At 37.7% G+C, this 18,270-nt stretch overlaps 2 protein-coding genes across 2 annotated transcripts; both read right to left on the bottom strand.

Moving 5' to 3' along the window:
- Positions 1-806: 806 nt before the first annotated feature.
- Positions 807-9,917, bottom strand: LOC113021879 (deoxyribonuclease-1-like). The gene is made up of 10 exons (XM_026166701.2): positions 9,758-9,917; positions 8,475-8,560; positions 7,979-8,073; positions 7,475-7,561; positions 6,980-7,083; positions 5,794-5,906; positions 3,540-3,691; positions 2,421-2,517; positions 2,218-2,313; positions 807-875 (listed from the first exon to the last, which is right to left on the bottom strand). Exons 2-9 carry the CDS (start codon positions 8,553-8,555, stop codon positions 2,260-2,262), a joined length of 783 nt encoding a protein of 260 aa, XP_026022486.2. The 5' UTR covers positions 8,556-8,560; positions 9,758-9,917; the 3' UTR covers positions 807-875; positions 2,218-2,259.
- Positions 9,918-11,857: 1,940 nt separating this feature from the next.
- LOC113021877 (deoxyribonuclease-1-like) lies at positions 11,858-16,167 on the bottom strand. The gene is made up of 9 exons (XM_080301564.1): positions 15,940-16,167; positions 15,338-15,423; positions 14,937-15,035; positions 14,698-14,804; positions 13,703-13,809; positions 13,403-13,515; positions 12,805-12,959; positions 12,348-12,444; positions 11,858-12,249 (listed from the first exon to the last, which is right to left on the bottom strand). Exons 2-9 carry the CDS (start codon positions 15,416-15,418, stop codon positions 12,196-12,198), a joined length of 813 nt encoding a protein of 270 aa, XP_080157690.1. The 5' UTR covers positions 15,419-15,423; positions 15,940-16,167; the 3' UTR covers positions 11,858-12,195.
- Between the last annotated feature and the right edge of the window lie 2,103 nt (positions 16,168-18,270).

The raw sequence follows: 18,270 nt of genomic DNA, 5'->3' as shown, positions 1-18,270 counted from the left end.
ACCACAGTGGATTTTACTAAGGTTTAACTTTATGCACGTGGCTGCTTTGACTGACAGCTACCCTGACAGTAGCTCCTGCAGCCAGTCAATGTTTGTTGGCCTCACCTCCACTAATATGATTTACTGGATGTTACGCAGAGACGTGTGGTGAGGAAAACATCAGACATCATTCTGCCTTAACTGAAGTATTTACTTTATTGTCTCTTGCCAATCTTTTGCACATACAGACAGCAACTTCTCTAAATGGCCCCCTATCCATTTCTTTCCAGCTTTGAATACTCTAGAGACCACGTCTTCTCAATCCAGACTGGCCTATAAAAGAGCTGCAACTGAGGCGGGCCTTCTCCTTACAAGGAAAACAAGATGGCCACCACAGAGGCAACCTGAGAACACCTTGCCACATTAGTGCTTCCCAACATTACCCACTACCCCTTATGGGTAATGTTTGTATTCATGCTTGTATTCAAAAGGTTCCTTCATGTAACGATCTGCTAGAGGGTGTGGGGAGTCATAGCCCCGTCCTCCAGGGTATGAAGCAGGTATGGAGGAGATCCAGGCTCCAGACATCCAGAGACCCTCAGAGCACAAAAGACCAAGGAAGACCAACAGAGGGGCAACCAGAGTGGACCGAGCCCCAGAGGCCAAGGGCACCCCAGCCCCGAAGGAGCCCGACCGAGCCACAGGTGCCAGGCCCTGACAAGCAGCCACCAGGAGTGAGCCGGTGCATACCTGAGCGTTGATGTCTTTTAGAGTTTTTTTTATTGTGGAAAAACAAAATGCAAAAATTAATAATCTTTCAAACCAGATTTAATTCTTTCAGATTAGTTTATTGCAGATAAAACAATAAAAACTCTGTGCAGCCTTCTTCTCTGAACCTGTTTGATGTAGAGTCACAAAAAGGTACAACGAAAACAACAGAAGCAGAAATAGAATTAATCTCATATAAGCGTTCAAAGGTTTTATCAATGAAAGCTTATGTGTACAGCAACTTCCATGCAGGTTCAAAATACTTCAGTTAAAAGCGAATAATACGATGTGACAAAATGTGATAAAACAGAAAAAATTAATATGAACTGATTAACCACAAAAAATGAATTAAAACACCCAAACGTCACACAAATAGAACACACGTTAAACTACACTATAAGTAAAGTAAGAATATTTCAATAAAAAATAAGAGAAATTAAAAAAATATGAAATGATTTGTTTACATCTGATGTCGTGAGCAAGAATAAAAATCCAGCTGTGATAGTGACTTGATGTGCTCTCACCCTGATGACGTTAACATCTACACAAGGTTCATGTTTACACAGACTGATACCCTCCCCTTTGTGTATGAAAAATACTAATTTCAGGTCTGAGTTCATTTGAGTCACTCCATCTTCTGCTTCAAAAGTCTGACTTTTTGCTGTGCCAGATCTGGACAGGCATCAGATGGATCACCTCCCAGTTTGTCTGAATTCAGTGTACGCCTATTTGGGGATCACAGAAGTTTTCATTGAGTGCTTTGATAGCATCTCCTCCATAATGTCAAACTCTTTTGTTGTCCCACATAAACAGATGATTAACTGTGTCAGACATCAGAGCGCTCATCCAGAACCAAGGAGAAAAAGTCAAATTTTTTTACTTTTAACATTTTTTTAAACTGAAGCTTCAGATTTCCTTCACTGTCCCCGATCCATCTTGTTATAGTTTTCACATTCTCTCATTCTAGCAAAGCAGGATCTACCAAACACTTTTTTTTTCAGAGAATGTCATGTTTTTCGATTTTGTGTGAAAGTTGGATCCATAAAAAAGTCATTGCTGCTTTTGCAGTTTTTGCTAACAAATTTCCACTAATTTAACTAATGTCCATTCTCGCTCTGCATCACTTGAGTTCTTGTTTTTATTTGCATCATTAGTATCATAATCTGATTCAAATTGCATGAAAAAAAATGCATGATATGCACTTATTTTGTTTTGGATCCTAATTTCTCCTTGACCTCACACAGGAAGAGGATAATCGATTAGCCAGGTGTGATCCATGTGTGCTCGGGTCTGCGTTAGATATAAATGGAAGTGTATTTGTAGTTTTCTTTTCAGTGAGCAGAGTGGGCTTTTCTTATTTATTATGTTTTCTACAAAGGTCTCCTGAGGGGATTGCTATCGCTATTGTAAAGTTTAAATATTTCTGAGGTGACCCATTCACCTATATATTCCTCATAGGGTAAAAATTACCTTTCTTCTTTGCTGGAGGTTCAATGAGCTCATTTTCAAATGTTAATCCTCTTCAAGCTCCACCTCCACAGGGTAGTGATCACTGATGGATTGAGCCTGAATGTAAGCAAGTCAGAAATCCTTTTGAAGACAGCATGGTGGAGAATGCACAACATTATAATACGAGTGTTTGCATGTGAACACTTCCATGTGAAAAGTCTTACCATTTTCTTCCCTAATTTGTAGGCTTTCTGGAAGTTGAAAGGCTTCGCTGAGTTAGCAACAACAGCATCATACATCTCATCTCCATACACCACGATCCTGTTGGCAGAAAATACAGTCACCATTCTGTGCATTTTCATCGACACCATTGTGCGTTTATTTGAATTGAGAAAGATTTATATGTAATCAGATCATTCACACTTTTCTAGTGACAAGTAGCAATGCAGGGAATCCAGTTTATACAAATGTTTTCAGTGATACACCAAAGCTCAAGGCAACAGCTGTCCACTGTTCTTCAACAGCAGGCGGTTAAACAGATGTGTTTTACAAACCAGCAAGCTGGTCTGCAGGGCTGCTGAAATATTTTGTACTGTTCAACCAAAATTTTCTGTAATGTACTGGGTCAATAAATAGGTTATGATTGCACTTGTTCCTCGCTTCCAGTGGGTGCTTACTGCTCGTCTACATCTGGGGGCAGCAATGAGTCCGTTAACGCTCAGTGATTAAGAAAACTAGACTGAAATATTCAAGTTCATTTTTATTGTGCCAAATCACAACATGTTGGTTTATACTGCAGCATAAGGACCACACAGTATGTGGAAGACACATTAATTAGCGAGCAGTGATATATAAATACCCGAGAAGTAAAGAGAGACTTAGTAGAAAAGAAATGCTGTCCATCAGTGTGTCACAGGAAGTCACGCGGCGCTCTAAGACCATAGCAGCATAACCAAAGGAAGGTTCAGGGTCACCTGATACAACCCTAACTTTATTCTTCATCAAAAGGAAAGTTTTAGTCAACCTCCCAAATCAAACTGGGATCTGGTTCCACTGTAGAGAAGGCCCCGCCCCCCTGTCTACTTTTAACACTTGATAACTTGAATTATGACACAAAGATGAAATTTTGGATTAAATCTTATAAACTTGACCTTAAGTTTAATTCTTTATTGTCATACTATGTACAATCGTACAGCGTACTGTCCCATATTGCTGCTAAACGACCATAAATATATATACAAAATACAACACACACTATATCCAGAGATGAAGAATATGTGAAAAAAATACAGAGTCCCTGCAGACAGTGACAGTAGAATTAGAAATGGCAAATCTGAATAAACCTGTCGTAGGTATGGTCATTAGCCCCAGTAGTGGTGTCAGCATCTTCATCTATCAGCCAATAATAAGGAGCAGAACTGATGCTTAGAGCTTCCCTAGTTTCATCATTCAGGTAACGTCCATCTGCATTGAAGTCGCCCAAAATCATGATGTTCTGCAGAAAAAAGCAAAATTAAAATTAGCATTGTAAATTATAACACATATTGATTACATCAGTGCTATTATCGATTTTCATTTTACGCTTTTTATTATTCTTTTTTAATTAAAAATGTCTTTTAAATTCACATTAGTATTTGGAAAGTGTCAATTAACATTATATAATAACTTTTGCAAGATCCACTAAATTATGGCTGGAACAATATAAACAATGTAACACCAGCCGAGGCTTTTTACAATCCTATTATGAAGCCTGTAAATACCCACATTAATCCATTTTTTATGCCCAAACACAGTTTGAGCCGATGTAAGTAGTTAGTTAATGTGGCCATTGGTGTTATGAATGAAGGAGAGTGTCACGGTCCCCGTGTCTCTCTGGTTGGCCCACGCTGGCTACAGGTTTTGTTGTTGTTAGTTTTGGTTTTTTGTCTCTCCTCCTCCTCTCTGCCTGGGTGGAGCTCATTACGGGCTCTCACTCTTGGCCCACGCACCCGTGTGATGGTGTCCACCTGCGGCTGATCTGGCTGATTTCCCCAGCTGCTATTTAAGGCAGTGGCACAGAGCAGCTCACCGCTGGAACGTTGAACCACCTGAGTTCGTGCTCGCGGCATATTCAAAGAAGAATCGCTTACATGTGTTTTTTTGTTGTGGAACTAACCTTGACCTTCTGTCTGTAGATTCTGGACCGAATCACCGGACCTGTCCAAGTGGGGCAGTGTGTGGAGTGTTGGAGCGAGTGCGGCTGAAGAGGAGTGCGTGTGTGCGGAGGAGCGGTGGCGGTGACTGAGTGGAAGAGGAAGCGTGTGTGTGGATCCCCCCCCCCCCCCCCCCCTTCTCTCCCTGGAGCCCTGGACCCCCTCCCAACTCACAGTACATATATTTTGCACTAAGGTGATCCATATTGTAAATAAATCCCCTTTTTGTTTCCTTGAAAGAACTGTCTGCGCGTGAGTCCGTTCAGTAGCCATGACAGAGGTTCAGACTTGAAGCTGCGCTCTCCCTGCCTAATGACTGAGATGTGACTGATAGGATGTTAGCATGTGAGCATATCATGGATTATTGTTTTTTTCAGACACTTCAAATGACTACAAGGCACAAAATGAAATTATCGTTTTATTGAATATGACTTAAATGAGTGACTGAGATAAAAGTCATCAAGAAAGTGTTTACTGGGATTAGGGCAGAGGTTTTTTTTGTTTTTTTACCTATTATAATGATCAATTATTATTTTTAGAAATAACGGTATCTTTTATGCTGTCAGTTCAAAATTATTAAAAAAACAAACATGGTCCATAATACATGTAATGTCAGACAGGCTGGCTTTGAGCCAACAGTAAATTAAGTAATGGCACGAAGCTGAGATGTCATCTGATCTGATATTTGCTGTTTTCACTATGTGCATTTATTTGAAATGGTGTTTTTGCTTTAACATGTTTCTTAATATTGCATTTAACTTTATACAAGGAATTCGTTTTTACTTTAATAATGGATCTGTTTGGTTACATTGTAAGTCGAATGCTCTACATAGGATTTATGTCTCATATTTCTTACCTCCTGCACAAAGGGAGCCTCCTATCTATGGTTGTGAACAGACCGCCACACAGAGCACATATATTGGCATTAAAAAACTGGGATTTAAAAAACATTATATAATGATATAATTATTAAATATCTAATTATATAAATTATATAATTAAGAACACATGTATTTCTTCTCTATCCTACCTTATATCAGCTGTATAACCCTGTGTACAAACCAGGTCAGTTTATATCAGTAGGATAAGTAATGATATTCAGGACAATAGCTCGGGCGCTTGAGTTTGAACCTTCAGTGTGGGCATTTCAGGTTTTTTCTTAACGATATTTTTATTAAGTTAGTTTTATTTTGATGTACCTTCATCCTGCTTACACCTTTTCAGTTCTGTGTCTTATTATCAGCTTGTCTAACATCAGCAGAGGTAATGAAGAATTTTAAACTGCACTAACTTGTATGAAATGTGCTATGAAATAAAATGTGATTGCGTGATAATCAAATAAAATATTTATTATTTTTGTACCATATTTAACATATCGATTATATGTTATTGATTTAAAGCTTACATCAGTTTCCAATGTTTCCCTTGCATCTTCAACCACATCATCCAGAGCTTCCAGCTCATTTTCAGCATCATCTGGATCAATGTGGACTGGGATCAGAACCAGATTCTTCACAACTAGAAGCACAAAGAGACGTTATAAACATACGATTTACTGATTTACTTTTGATGAGGTGGCACCAGTGACTTTAGTAAGTTGACTGTATTGGGTGGCACAGACTGAGCCTGAAATATGGTTTGCCCCGGTGCCCCTTGTCTATAATACTGTAAGTCTTACAGTGAAAAATCTGTTGCATTCAAGCATTTTCCTGAAGTACAGCTTTAATATTCTTGCACCTTATTTCTATGCTTTTTACTTTCTTCTTTATTTTGGATTCCAAAATACTGCACACCAAAACAATTGTTACTTTTAATATTTTGAAATATAAATCTACTAATAAAGGATATATTAAGATATGCCCAAAAAGATGATTCTGTTCACCTGGATGTAGCATTTTCCACTGAAAACGTTACAGAAACTTTTAGAGATTTTCTACCTGGATGATTGAGCATCAAGGCATCTATTGGCCACTTTATGATGGTTAAAGCTACAAAGTATATGAGTAATTCATATATGTTTGAGAAATTCAAAAAAATCCCCAGCTATAATATTAAAGTAATGTACACACTAATTTTGCAGTCATCTCTGGTATGAATCTACTGGCTGGCTGGGAGTTTCCTGTGTTTACGTGTCCTCGCTGTGACTGCATGACCTCTCTTCATGTACGCTGGCTTCCTCACACAGTCCAAAGACATGTATGCTATGTTAACTTGTGAATTTAGAGTGTGAGCATCAGCGGTTGTCTGTAGCCCTGTGATGGGCTGGTGACCTGTCCTGAATGTGCCATGCCTTTTGCTAATGAGATGGTACACACGGAACACCTGTGTCGCCAAATTAGATAAGTAGTTAAGAAGATGGATGGATGGTTAATATATGATCCTACATAATGACTTTATTTACTTTGGGCACTTAGAGTAGATTTTTATAGTAAAATTGTTGTACTTCTTCTGTTCTTGGTCATATCTGTGCCATTAATTTAACAATAATAAATAATATATTTAAATCATAGTAAATGGATTTAAGTGTTTATCCTGAAACGGGAGAACCAAGTCAGACTGATCTGAAGCAAAGATCATATACACATACATACCTGTATTTGGACATTCAAACATCACAATGAAGGGCTCTCGGGCAAGCACATCTTCGTTTTCTTCTTCATACTGGTAGTAATCTGTCACGTTTATTTCATCACGTCTGAGACACAAAGATAAACAGCTGTATTTTAATCTTTTCTGGGGATGATAGATTGACAATGATTAATTTCCTGGATGCTAAACAGAAACACTGAAATATGAAAAGGACTTACTTATTGCTATGAACAACAATTCCTGTACTTTTGTGTTATTATTTCATATTCATATTTATTTTTAGTTTTAAGATTAAAATTGAAGTTAATTTGTTAGTTTTTTCTAAAACTGGTTCAAAGATTTCAGTTTAACCTTTTAAAAAGTTAAAAGAAAAAATAGTTTTCGGTACAAAATAACATTTATTCCCTTTATCTGTGATACACACACAAACAAATTGTAATGTTTTTAATCAGTAGGTGGTGCTACAGAAACACAACTGTGAACCTCGTGATGGATACCTGTAGAAGAAGACAAACCGCTCCTTGCGAGAGTTTCGTCCTATTGGGTCACTGCTCAGCATCTCAAATGGATGATATTTGTTTTTTCTGTTGAAAAACACAGCTCAGCTCGATTTAACTTTTATTCTTTATTGTGTGACTAAACGTGTCAGCGATTTAAATCCCAGTGAAAATGTGACGCACAGCTGCTGAAACTTTACAGCTGGTCTTCATTCTGTGGTTTCAGTAACAAACGATTTAACAGCTTTCAAGTATCAAACCTATTCCTTGAGCATAGAATCTGTATTGAACGTACATAAAACATGCTGTATATGAAAAAATCAGCAAAAACATGAAGGTTCCAGCCAGTTTTAAACCAAAACTCCTCCCACCCAGTTTAATAACTGGCTAACAGCGGTAGTCACATTGTTCTAAAACAACAACTCGCTAAGCCACAGTTGCTCCATCGTAAACCTCTCAGATGTTCTGTGATTGTTACAGGTTATATAATTTGAGATAAATCACCCATATTTATTGAGCTCCGTGAGAAACTTTTTCATCGCATTGCCAGTGGGGTCCTGAACTTCCTGCATCACCACCAAACTGTACCGGGACACAATCTACGAGAAACACATGAACACGGTAAAAAACACGTTTAAAGACTGTAGCATAAAAGAAAATATTAGAAGTAATTTGAAGAAGCTTCAAAGACAATTAAGCAAGCACCACAAATTTAAACAATGCATCAGCTTTCATGAGCCAGCGTGAACAACATCAGGAAAATGAAAGGAATAAATGGTCCTATAATCAGCTATGTGTTGTTAGCATTTAGATAATATACTTATTTTTGTGAGATATGAAAAAAAGGAACAGGGCACAGACTGTAGTGGTGGATTACTGTGTTTAAAAAAAACAAACAAATTTAACCTCATGTTGCATTCAATAGCACAAAACTAATAAACACAATCAAAACTCTAAGTAAGTCAAAAAGGTCACAGTGTGCTCCACGACTATGATTTACCTTGATAAGGTTTTTCAGTATATTGTCATTATTGACTTTTTTCATTCCGAGGTTCTTCACATTAAACGCTGCAATCTTCATGGTCACTGTAAAAACAAAATTAACAACAGAGACTTCAGCAACAATAACACAGTTTAGCAACTTATTAGCAACTCAGGGATAATGGAGTGTGCTGATGTTCTCCATGTTTGTCTAATAAATTACAAATATTGGTAGTTCTACACCCAAAGTATTAGTTTAAACATTTTAAGATAAAAAATACATATTTAAACCAGAGCACAAGAACTCAGGCGATGATAAAAAGATGCAAAGCAGGGAGGAATTGGTCAAGAGCCTCTGTGAGAGGTGCAGAGCCAAATTTAGTCATTGGAAATAAACAAGGAGCAAATATCTGGATTAAATTTACACATTTATTGTTTGGGACTTGGCTTTACCGTGTGTAACCATGATCACAACCATACAGAAGTGTACAGAAAATAGGATTATTTAATTTATTATCATATGTGTTTTATTAGCATGGAAAGATTATATCATTTAGCCTTATCTTTAAATAAAATAGAGTGAAAAAGTACAAGACAGTAGAAGAAAAAAGTGCAAAGCGTTTTTCTTAGTGTGATTTTATTCATTAATAGCCATAAGAGACATAAAGCAGACAGCAGTGTTGTTGACACATTACCAAGAAATACTGACATGAGAGGATGCACATGCTATTCATAAACACTGTTCATGAATAGAAATGAACTATTATTCATTCAGTCTATTTAAATTTGCAGGTGCAGATCCTCAACAGTTCACTCAATAGATGAATAATAAAGTGAGCAGGGAAGATAACTCTGCTTCACTAAAACTGGCACACTGTGCGGTTTTCAGACAGGAAACTCTTTCATTTAAAACTGAAACAAATCTGAACTGTCAAAACCAGTCGCGTTCTTCTAACAGTTCCTGAAATATGTATTTATTAACACCTTTTATTATGATGTATATGTTCTTATTTGACACCTCAAGACCTTTTTATAGTATTATAGTATTTTTATTATTATTATTACTATTATTATTACTTATTACTTTCTTTTTCTGCTTGGCTGACTTTAGCAGATAAATATCTCCCACCTGCAAAAAACTTCCCCTGACAAAATGCATATAATCTGAAAATCATTTTGGCAGCTTCACAGCAGTCGAGCTGGTTTCCCGCCAATTCTAACTTTGAATTACACAATGCAAATTTTGCAAGTCCAGTCAAATAAACAGCTGCTCAATTGCCTGCAATTATTTCTCAAACTTACCTTTTTCTGTAGAAAATGCAGAAAACTAAGAACAGGAATTCACCAATCTGGCTATGATGTCCTTTTGAATTGTCCTTGCTATCAATGGGACTGACTGACTGTTTCTGCAGGCAGAGAGACAGCCCATGCAGTATGAGCATGCTCATACATGCAGCAGACACTTCCCTGAGAGATGGCACAGACCAAATGCAGAGCTAACATGGCGAGTAATCAAATCATAAAATCATTGATTACAAGCAACATTTTCACAACTTTATATTTATCTGGTGCCTCCTGTCAGCACAAGACGAGAGGACGTTCTTTTGTGGAAATGATGTTAAAAAGGGCCTCAGGATAACACATAGATGTCTAAAGGGTCAGTGAGGTATGGCTGTGTGACATGTTTTTATCCATGGCTGTGTTCATGACAATCCATTCATATACCAAATAGATAATATAGTTTCCTCTATCCTCAGAGATATATAAAGCTTCACTTGGTAATAAAAAAATCTTCTTTCCTCCACTGTGACTCAAGCTGTGCCTTTCATCTCTTCCTACACACAAATATTCCCGCTTCTTTCTTGCTTCCCGGTCATTTTAAAATACAGGATGCTTCCTGTTGATGTGCAAAAAAACAAAAAATGTCCTTCCACACCCACACCACTGAGACATCTTGTCTGGATGGTGCGGCTGTTTCACAAACGCTGTGGTAGCAGCTGTTTCCTTCCTGTTATGTTGCCTGTCTGAAACTGCATAATAACAATGGCAACAAAGTATTAACAGAACAAATGAGTCATGCTAGTTGGGTTCTTAATTCTTTGTTGGACAAAATACTAAATATAACCAAACAAAAGGTATAATGCTCACAGCTCCTTTGCATCAATATCATTAATAAAATGAAAAGATTAAAAAGTGATGTTAAAATGTTCTACAGTAGAACAAAATGTTTACAGCTTTCTTCTAAAGACATTTCTGTACAAATTCATACAGAGAATTTAAAACTTTAGTATAAATATAAACAGACATTTGTTTTTTTCAACTCAGCAACTTGGACTGTTTTACCTCAGAAAGTCAGGATGACTGCTGTTCAACAAGTTTCTCTTCTAGTTTTGGTAAAATTAGAATACTTTATTAGTTTGTTACTTACAGTGTATGTAGAGCAGTTGTTATCTTAACACTACATGACATTGTCGCTTCTGTCTCAAATAAACAAAACAATACAGAAAGGCAGCAATTAAAACAGCCAATGTGTCCATGGGATACGTGAGAGGGGTGTACTTTTCTCACAGAAGAATATTACATCTATACAGTTAAGTTAAACTTGCGACCGGGGCGTTAAATTTCTGTCTGGTGTCACTTTTGTCTGCAAGGACTGCTTCAAAGATAACATTTATAGTTGCATTTGTAGCCCTGCCACTGTCTGGCACCCTGTCGAGACCTGTCCAGGGTGTAACCTGCTTCTTGCCCTGTGGCAGCTGGGCCAGGCTCCCTCCCCGGGTGGAAACATTAATGAGGTAACTGGATACATTTGCAAAATTCAATCCAAATCAAAAATACAATAAATAAACAAAATGATTATTTAAAATGTAAAACTATATTATTAAATAAAACCTGTAAAATCACTTAGATAACCATATTTCATCTCATTCATGTCAGGGCTTCGTGTGTGGAGGAGAGGAAGAGATGACTCAAAACAGGCACGACTTGTGGTGAAAGCTGGTGTTTAGTGCAGATGGAGTGAATGAACAGAACAGGAGCAGGAAATGGCTGACGGACGGACAGACGGACGGACGGACTGAATGACTGAATGAGCAAAGCATACAGTGACAACCTAACATCAACAACAATGACACGACAATGAACCGATGAATCTGAGAGACTTCAATACACAGACTGAATGATTAGTGATTAGAGACCGGTGAGTGAATGGCTGAACATAATCTAACTAATGACACATAGAAGTAACAGGAACAGAACAACAGAAAATGAGAACGAGTGACAAAATAAACTGAACCTGAACAAGCTGAAAACACTGGGTTACTGACCCAGGAACCCTGACAATTCATGCTCCACTTGTCCAGTCATTGCATAAAATTGAACATGAAAGAAAAACAAAGCAAGTTGTGCGTGGATGTAAAGGTTTATTTGCCATTGTGTTGGTTGATTGAAACCCAGGGGATCAATTCAATCCTGTTTTTTTCTTTGAAGTTCCTCCAAAAACACAGTTGTTAATTTTACTAAAAGGCAGAGTGCCTCATTTACTCTTCTTTGACATAAAATTGCACATAATATGAAAAAAAGACAGCAAAAACTATTTTAACATGAACCGTTATATAACTACACATATAAGACACATACATGGTTCCTGATTAAAACTGGGGGTGAAATTTGTTTGCTATCTCACTTCAAGGCAGGTTCTCAATGTAAAAATAAAGCTTTTTTCTATAATTCTTCATACGTTAATTGTCCCGAAGCTCCACCTCCACGGGGTAGTGGTCACTGACGGATCGAGTCTACAAGTAGAAAAACATGGCAAACAGCGGTGAAGTGAGATGTTTGCACGTAAACATTGCCATGTTGAATTAAATGTTTTTAATATTAAATGTCTTACTGTGTCATAATTTAGGCGGTACGCTCTTTTGAAGTCGAAAGGCTTTGCAGAGCCAGGAACAACTGCGTCATTCATCCTCTTTCCAAACACAACAATCCTGTTGGCAGGAAATAGAGTCACAATCATGCATTCATTTGACTTTGCCTGTTGTTTAACATGCAGATGACAATTTGCCATCAAGAAGCATTTCACTTTCTTTGTTTTAAGTCTGTAATGAAACAGAACTAGGGAGGTGTAGGCAGTGAAACCATTGTGAGGCAGGAGGGGCGGTGATTGTTTTTTCAGCATAGAAACGGATCTTGCCCACCCGGATTTCCTAATCTTAAAATAGGAAAGTATTTATATTTATAAATAATAACTATTTAGATATTCAAATATTTTCTAAGCTAAAAATAAAATCGTGTGACTCTGAGCAAGACAACAACAACATAAAGAAAAGTAGTAAATATGAAGATACCTGTCATATGTATGGTCATTAAGGTCACTAGTAGTGGTGTCAGCGTCTTCATCTATCAACCAAAAGTAGGGACGAGAGCTCATTCTGATGTTTGTCCTTTTAGTACTTGACAGATAACGTCCATCTGCATTGAAGTCCCCCAAAATCATGATGCTCTGAAAGACAATATATATGAAAATACAAAGGTAAATATTTTATAACAATATCATTTAATATAATTTTGTTCTCCAGTCTTTAGGTTTGAGCACATTTCAGATTTTTCATTTTAGTTACGCTCATATGTCAAACATAATAACGGCACAGGTTTGGTTTTCAAAGAACAAATTAATTTAAATAACTTGAGAAGCAAATTATTTTGACTTCTTGTCAACAATAACTTTATCTTAACAAATAAAAATAGTTTACTGTTATAAAATTTGTCCACAGCCTGCTGTTGGGAAGTGCTTGAAGTCTAGAATGACAATCAGATCAATGATTGTAACTATCAATCATTTCATGACCTTTTCTGCTCTAATCAACATATTATTGTTATTATTGTTATTTAGCATCGTAAACAAATCCATTCTGTAAATTCGTCACTCTTTCATTTCCAGCCTACATTAGTGCCCCATCTCCTTCTTGCATCTTGGACCACATTATGAAGAGCACGCAGCTCATGTTCAGCATCCTTTGGTTTGGTGTGGACGGGAATCAGAACAAGCTTCTTCACAACTGGAAGCACAAACATAACCAGTTAGTTACAGGTGAACATGCACAGTAGTACTTGTTTATTTGTATACTTGTATGGACATTCATGGACAATTTAGCCTGTATCCTGGAAGAAGGAGCAGCGTCACCAGTTTCAAACTGGTCCCTGTGAATGTAGAAGTAGAGGACAAAAGCTCACACTCATACATACGTCTGGCTGAACGGCGGCGAAACTGCACAATAAAGGGCTCTCTGGCAAGCACATCTTTGTTTTCTTCTTCATATTGGTAACGGTCAATCACACTCATTTCATCCTGTCTGAGACAGAAAATACACACACATCTGTTTCCCTCATGCTAACATATAGCCAAGGTCTCAGCCCAAACTGAGATGACTTATATCGTGAGAAGTTGCTTATTGTTGTGAATCTTGTGCTGTCTGAGGAAGTCTGAGGCCAGGAATAGGGTGGAGTCCCGACTCCAGGTTTTTGACTCTTAATGTGTCGGGGTGTTGGGGACAGACAGGCTGGTGTAGGGTTGGTGTATCATGTCTCTCTGCTGGCTGGGGAACGCCTCCGTGTCCTCCCAGAACAGCTGGAGTAGGTGAAGAAGAGGAGGTGATTTTTCTAAAAGCCATGTTCACCTATTCTCTTAAACATTCATAGAGTGCTTTTATTTCTTTTAAAGGAAAAAATATCTAATGCAATAAATGTTGAAGAGTCTCCCCTTAGACCAGAGGTGGGCAATTCCAGGCCGCGAGGGCCGGTGTCCTGCAGGTTTTAGATCTCACCTTGGGTCAACACACCTGAATCACATGATTAGTTCGTTACCAGGCCTCTGGAGAACTTCAGGACACGTTGAGGAGCTAATTTAGCCATTTAAATCAGCTGTGTTGGTTCAAGGACACATCTAAAACCTGCAGGGACACCAGCCCTCGAGACCTGGAGTTGCCCACCTCTGCCTTAGACTGTTGCTCCTGCATTCTGGACCCGGATAAGTGGCATAAAATGGACGGTGAATAAAAGTTAATATTTTGGTTTGAAGAATATCTGAAATCATTTCTGTGGATTATCTTAAACTTTTTAAAAAATGTTTTATTTTCCTTAAAATCTTCTCCTAAATGCAATGATCTGTCTTGACAGATTTGAGCTTTTAATTCCGGACATGTGAGACATCTATGAAACATATGAATGTCAGATGATTGTACCTGTAGAAGAAGACAAACTGCTCCCTGTAGGAATGTCGTCCTACTGGGGCACCGATCTCCATCCTGTATGGACGAGATCTGTTCCCCCTGTTCAAAAACAGACATAACTGTAGTTCAGTTTTATTTTTGGGAGGTTTTGTACATATTGTGTGTTTGGCATTACAGCAGGAATACTGTTGTTGTCAGTTAGTTCCAGTGGTCAGCAGGTGTAAATGCCTGTTAATGTGGTTTGTGATGACTTTCCTGTGTCTGTTGAGCTCTGTGAGAAATTTGCTCATTGCCCTGTCATTGGGATCCCGGACCTCCAGTAACACCACCACACTGTACCGAGACACAATCTAAGAGAAACACACAAACCCACTTAGTAAAAATACATTTAAGAAATAAAGGTCTGGTGCAACAGTTCAGCAACCACTGGGAATCCAACACATCAACTTTTACAAGCCAGTGTGAACAAACTTAAATAACTCTGTATACTGCAAAAATGGCCTGACGTCACACACTTAAAAGTCAGCAACTCTTATTGTGGCAATACGTTCTATAATTAAGTGTTTGAATATGTTGATGACACAAACACACCTCAACAATAAAACAGCATCATAATTTAATCAAATTAAGTTGTAAATGTCTCATGACTTACCTTGATTAGATTATTTCGTACAATATCTTTGTTGAGTTTTCTCACTCCAAGATTCTTGACATTGAAGGCTGCGATCTTCATTCTGACTGTAAAACCAAACTTTTGAGAATATCACAGCATTTACATAATTTCAGAGGCTTTAACATCAATGAGAATGCTAACCATACTTAGACACAGTGCTTTGTGTCTAAGCTCACACTTGCCCAGAGCGACCTCTGAAAGGCTTCAGCCCTGACTTTAACCCTTACTCAGGTAAGCTACTAAGAAGGTGATGGTGGTGGATGTATTAGACCTGTCCTTTCACTTTTTAGTTTGGTTTGGGCACCTGGCTGCCAAATTGATAATTGTTTGACTTAAAATAAACCATTTTACAATGTTAACTAGAAGTCAAACTTCAAAAGTAAAATTCAAATTCAAAGAAAGAAAAATGAAAACAACTAAATATAAGAGGCTGAGAGAAAATGTCTGGCTGGTTTCCCGCCAATTCTGACCTGGCATCACACAATCAAAAGTCCAGTAAAATGAAAAGAAGCTCAATCACCACTTTGAATACTGAAGCAATTTTTTAAAGAAAGAAACAGAAAATAAAGAAAAGAACTCACCAATTAGGTTAAGATCAATAACCACAAATGTCTGAAGACAGAGAGAGCTGAAAGAGGTCCTTCACTGTCAGTGGAAAAAGAACGACTGACTGAGAGTCTAAGCAGGAAAGGAAACGTCCGTGTTAAACCACACAGCCAATAAAACTGGCTCACGGACACAGTGAGAGAAAAGCTGGCACGGATCATTTAGCATTTGAAAAACTGGATATTTCCCTTTGGAGCGGTGGAGTCCAAAACTGAGCTAAAAGAGAAGTAAAAATCTTTAAATGGAAACAAAGAACTACACATTTCTTTGACTGGATGTGTAATTTTATGTGATAGAATAATACACATAGGCAAAGTGCACACATAACCCTGGGAGCCCTTTATGTATGTAATATACATGTATGCTTTATGTACATTACATAATTGTATACATGTACTTATGTGAACAATTATAACATAAAGTGTAAAGGTATAAAAAGTTTGTAAATGATTGAATCATGTTAAAATAATGAGAACTATTAATCAGATGTTAAATGTGTTCTGTGAATGTTTATGACACACCAGAGATAAATCTCATGTCAACAGTCGACATTTTCCTAAGAATATTTGATGCTTTCAACATCTGCCAAAGAGAATATACTCTTTGTGTAAAAGTTCAGGATGTTTGAAATGAACTGAGGATTTCACTGAGACACCTGAAGGGCCTTTGATGGTCAGTGAAATGGAAGCGTCTGATAGTTTAAACGTCTTTAAACTTTAAACGTCTGATTATATATTTTCTCTAAAAACAAGAAACGTTTTTCCACTGCTGTTTTATTTGGATTAAAGTGTGTGTGTGTGTGTGTGTGTGTGTGTGTGTGTGTGTGTGTGTGTGTGTGTGTGTGTGTGTGTGTGTGTGTGTGTGTGTGTGTGTTGTAGTACAAGACATGCACAACATCTTGCTGTTGTTCTTCCATCCCAGCTGCTGCTCATAGAGGATCTCTAACATTTCAGGGTTTTTATTTTACAGTACAGGTAAGTAATTGCCTTGAAATGGCCGGTTCCTCATTAGTTGTTAGAAACAGCTTCTTTCTGTCACCTCAAAATATCCACAATATTTACACAAACTTTCTGTTTGAAAGTATGAAGAATTTTAGAGTTGTTCTCTGAAACAATTGGTGCTGTTTTCAGTGGACTGTTTTTTGTGGTTGTTTTTTTTTATATACTTTTGTTTTCTTTCTTTTTCTTCAAACAGTAAAGTGGCCGTTGGTACTCCTCAAGCTGGCTCATTGATAATATCTGGAGAAACATTGTATATGAATCAGGGCAGATTTTTGTCAACTGCATAAATCTTTGGAAACTTAAAGCATCCCACCAGTGATGCGACTCGATCAGAGTGGTTGGCTGAATGAAATAAATAACTGGATAGTTAATATTCAACGTATCGACATCATTAACGTCATTAACCTTGGAACAGAACCTTTTGTATTTGTTCTAACGATGTAAACTTTAAATGTGTGTTTGCAGTTTCAGTTATAGATAAAAATGACAAATATATGGCCAGTTATCAAGATGGGGTACCGTTAGTTGGGCAAGACCTTTTTTTAGCAAACGCTGTAGCAAACTGATGTTTCCGTCTTGTCATATTTTCAAGGGGAAACTGTTTAGTAACAATGGTAACAAAGTGTTTACAACAAAGTCAGTCATGTCACTTGATTTCTTCCATGTTTCTGGGAAAAGCAAAATATAGAGCACTCATACAAAATGTTATATTGTGGTCTTTTAGTTCTCCCTGCTGACATCTTCAGGTTTTGTCTCGTCTCTTTCTCTCTGCTTCAGTTTCTGTCTCTCCTCTCTTCTATCTGTGATTTTTGTTGTTGTTCGTGCTCCCTGTTGGGCCTTATTTCAGGGTCTTGGCCTTTGCTCTACACACCTGAGGAAATCACCCACCTGTCTCACATGATCTTATCAGCTTAAGGTAGTGGCTGGCACCTGAAGTCATTTGCTGGCCTTTATGCTTTGAGGAAACTTACTGTGTGTTTTTCCCTGTGTACAGACTCCCTGTAGTGCGGCGAGCCTGCATGAGTTAAGAGTGTACTGACCCGAAGAGAGGTGGATGTTATGGATGCCTGTTCCCTTTAAGAACCCTAGATCCCCATTCCCCATTAGTTTTGGATTATATCTTAAAATCCTTTCCAAGGACTACTTTGAACCTTTTATAAAATGAGTCAGAGCTCAAATGAAGCTGTTTGGTATGACACACAAACCTGCAGAACTGTAATGGGTTTCCACCTTTAGGTGGTGCTGTAGAAACACCAGAGACAAGCAGATTAAACTGTTCAAACATACTTTTTTAAATCCTACAAC

This window comes from Astatotilapia calliptera, chromosome 5 (assembly GCF_964374335.1).
Source record: "Astatotilapia calliptera chromosome 5, fAstCal68.1, whole genome shotgun sequence".
NCBI classification, from domain to species: Eukaryota; Metazoa; Chordata; class Actinopteri; order Cichliformes; family Cichlidae; genus Astatotilapia; species Astatotilapia calliptera.
Note: the sequence above shows the minus strand (reverse complement) of the source record. Positions and strands in the feature narration are given on the sequence as shown.

Excerpts from the sequence above, each read along its gene's own strand:
- LOC113021879 (XM_026166701.2), bottom strand. The coding sequence starts at position 8,555 with ATGAAGATTGCAGCGTTTAATGTGAAGAACCTCGGAATGAAAAAAGTC. Across the intron at positions 7,562-7,978 it reads ACGGAGCTCAATAAATATGG|AAAAAACAAATATCATCCAT; the intron begins GTGATTTATCTC and ends GTTTTTCAACAG. Across the intron at positions 2,518-3,539 it reads AATGACCATACCTACGACAG|GATCGTGGTGTATGGAGATG; the intron begins GTTTATTCAGAT and ends TTCTGCCAACAG.
- LOC113021877 (XM_080301564.1), bottom strand. The coding sequence starts at position 15,418 with ATGAAGATCGCAGCCTTCAATGTCAAGAATCTTGGAGTGAGAAAACTC. Across the intron at positions 12,445-12,804 it reads AATGACCATACATATGACAG|GATTGTTGTGTTTGGAAAGA; the intron begins GTATCTTCATAT and ends TCCTGCCAACAG. Across the intron at positions 12,250-12,347 it reads ACCGCCTAAATTATGACACA|ACTCGATCCGTCAGTGACCA; the intron begins GTAAGACATTTA and ends TTCTACTTGTAG.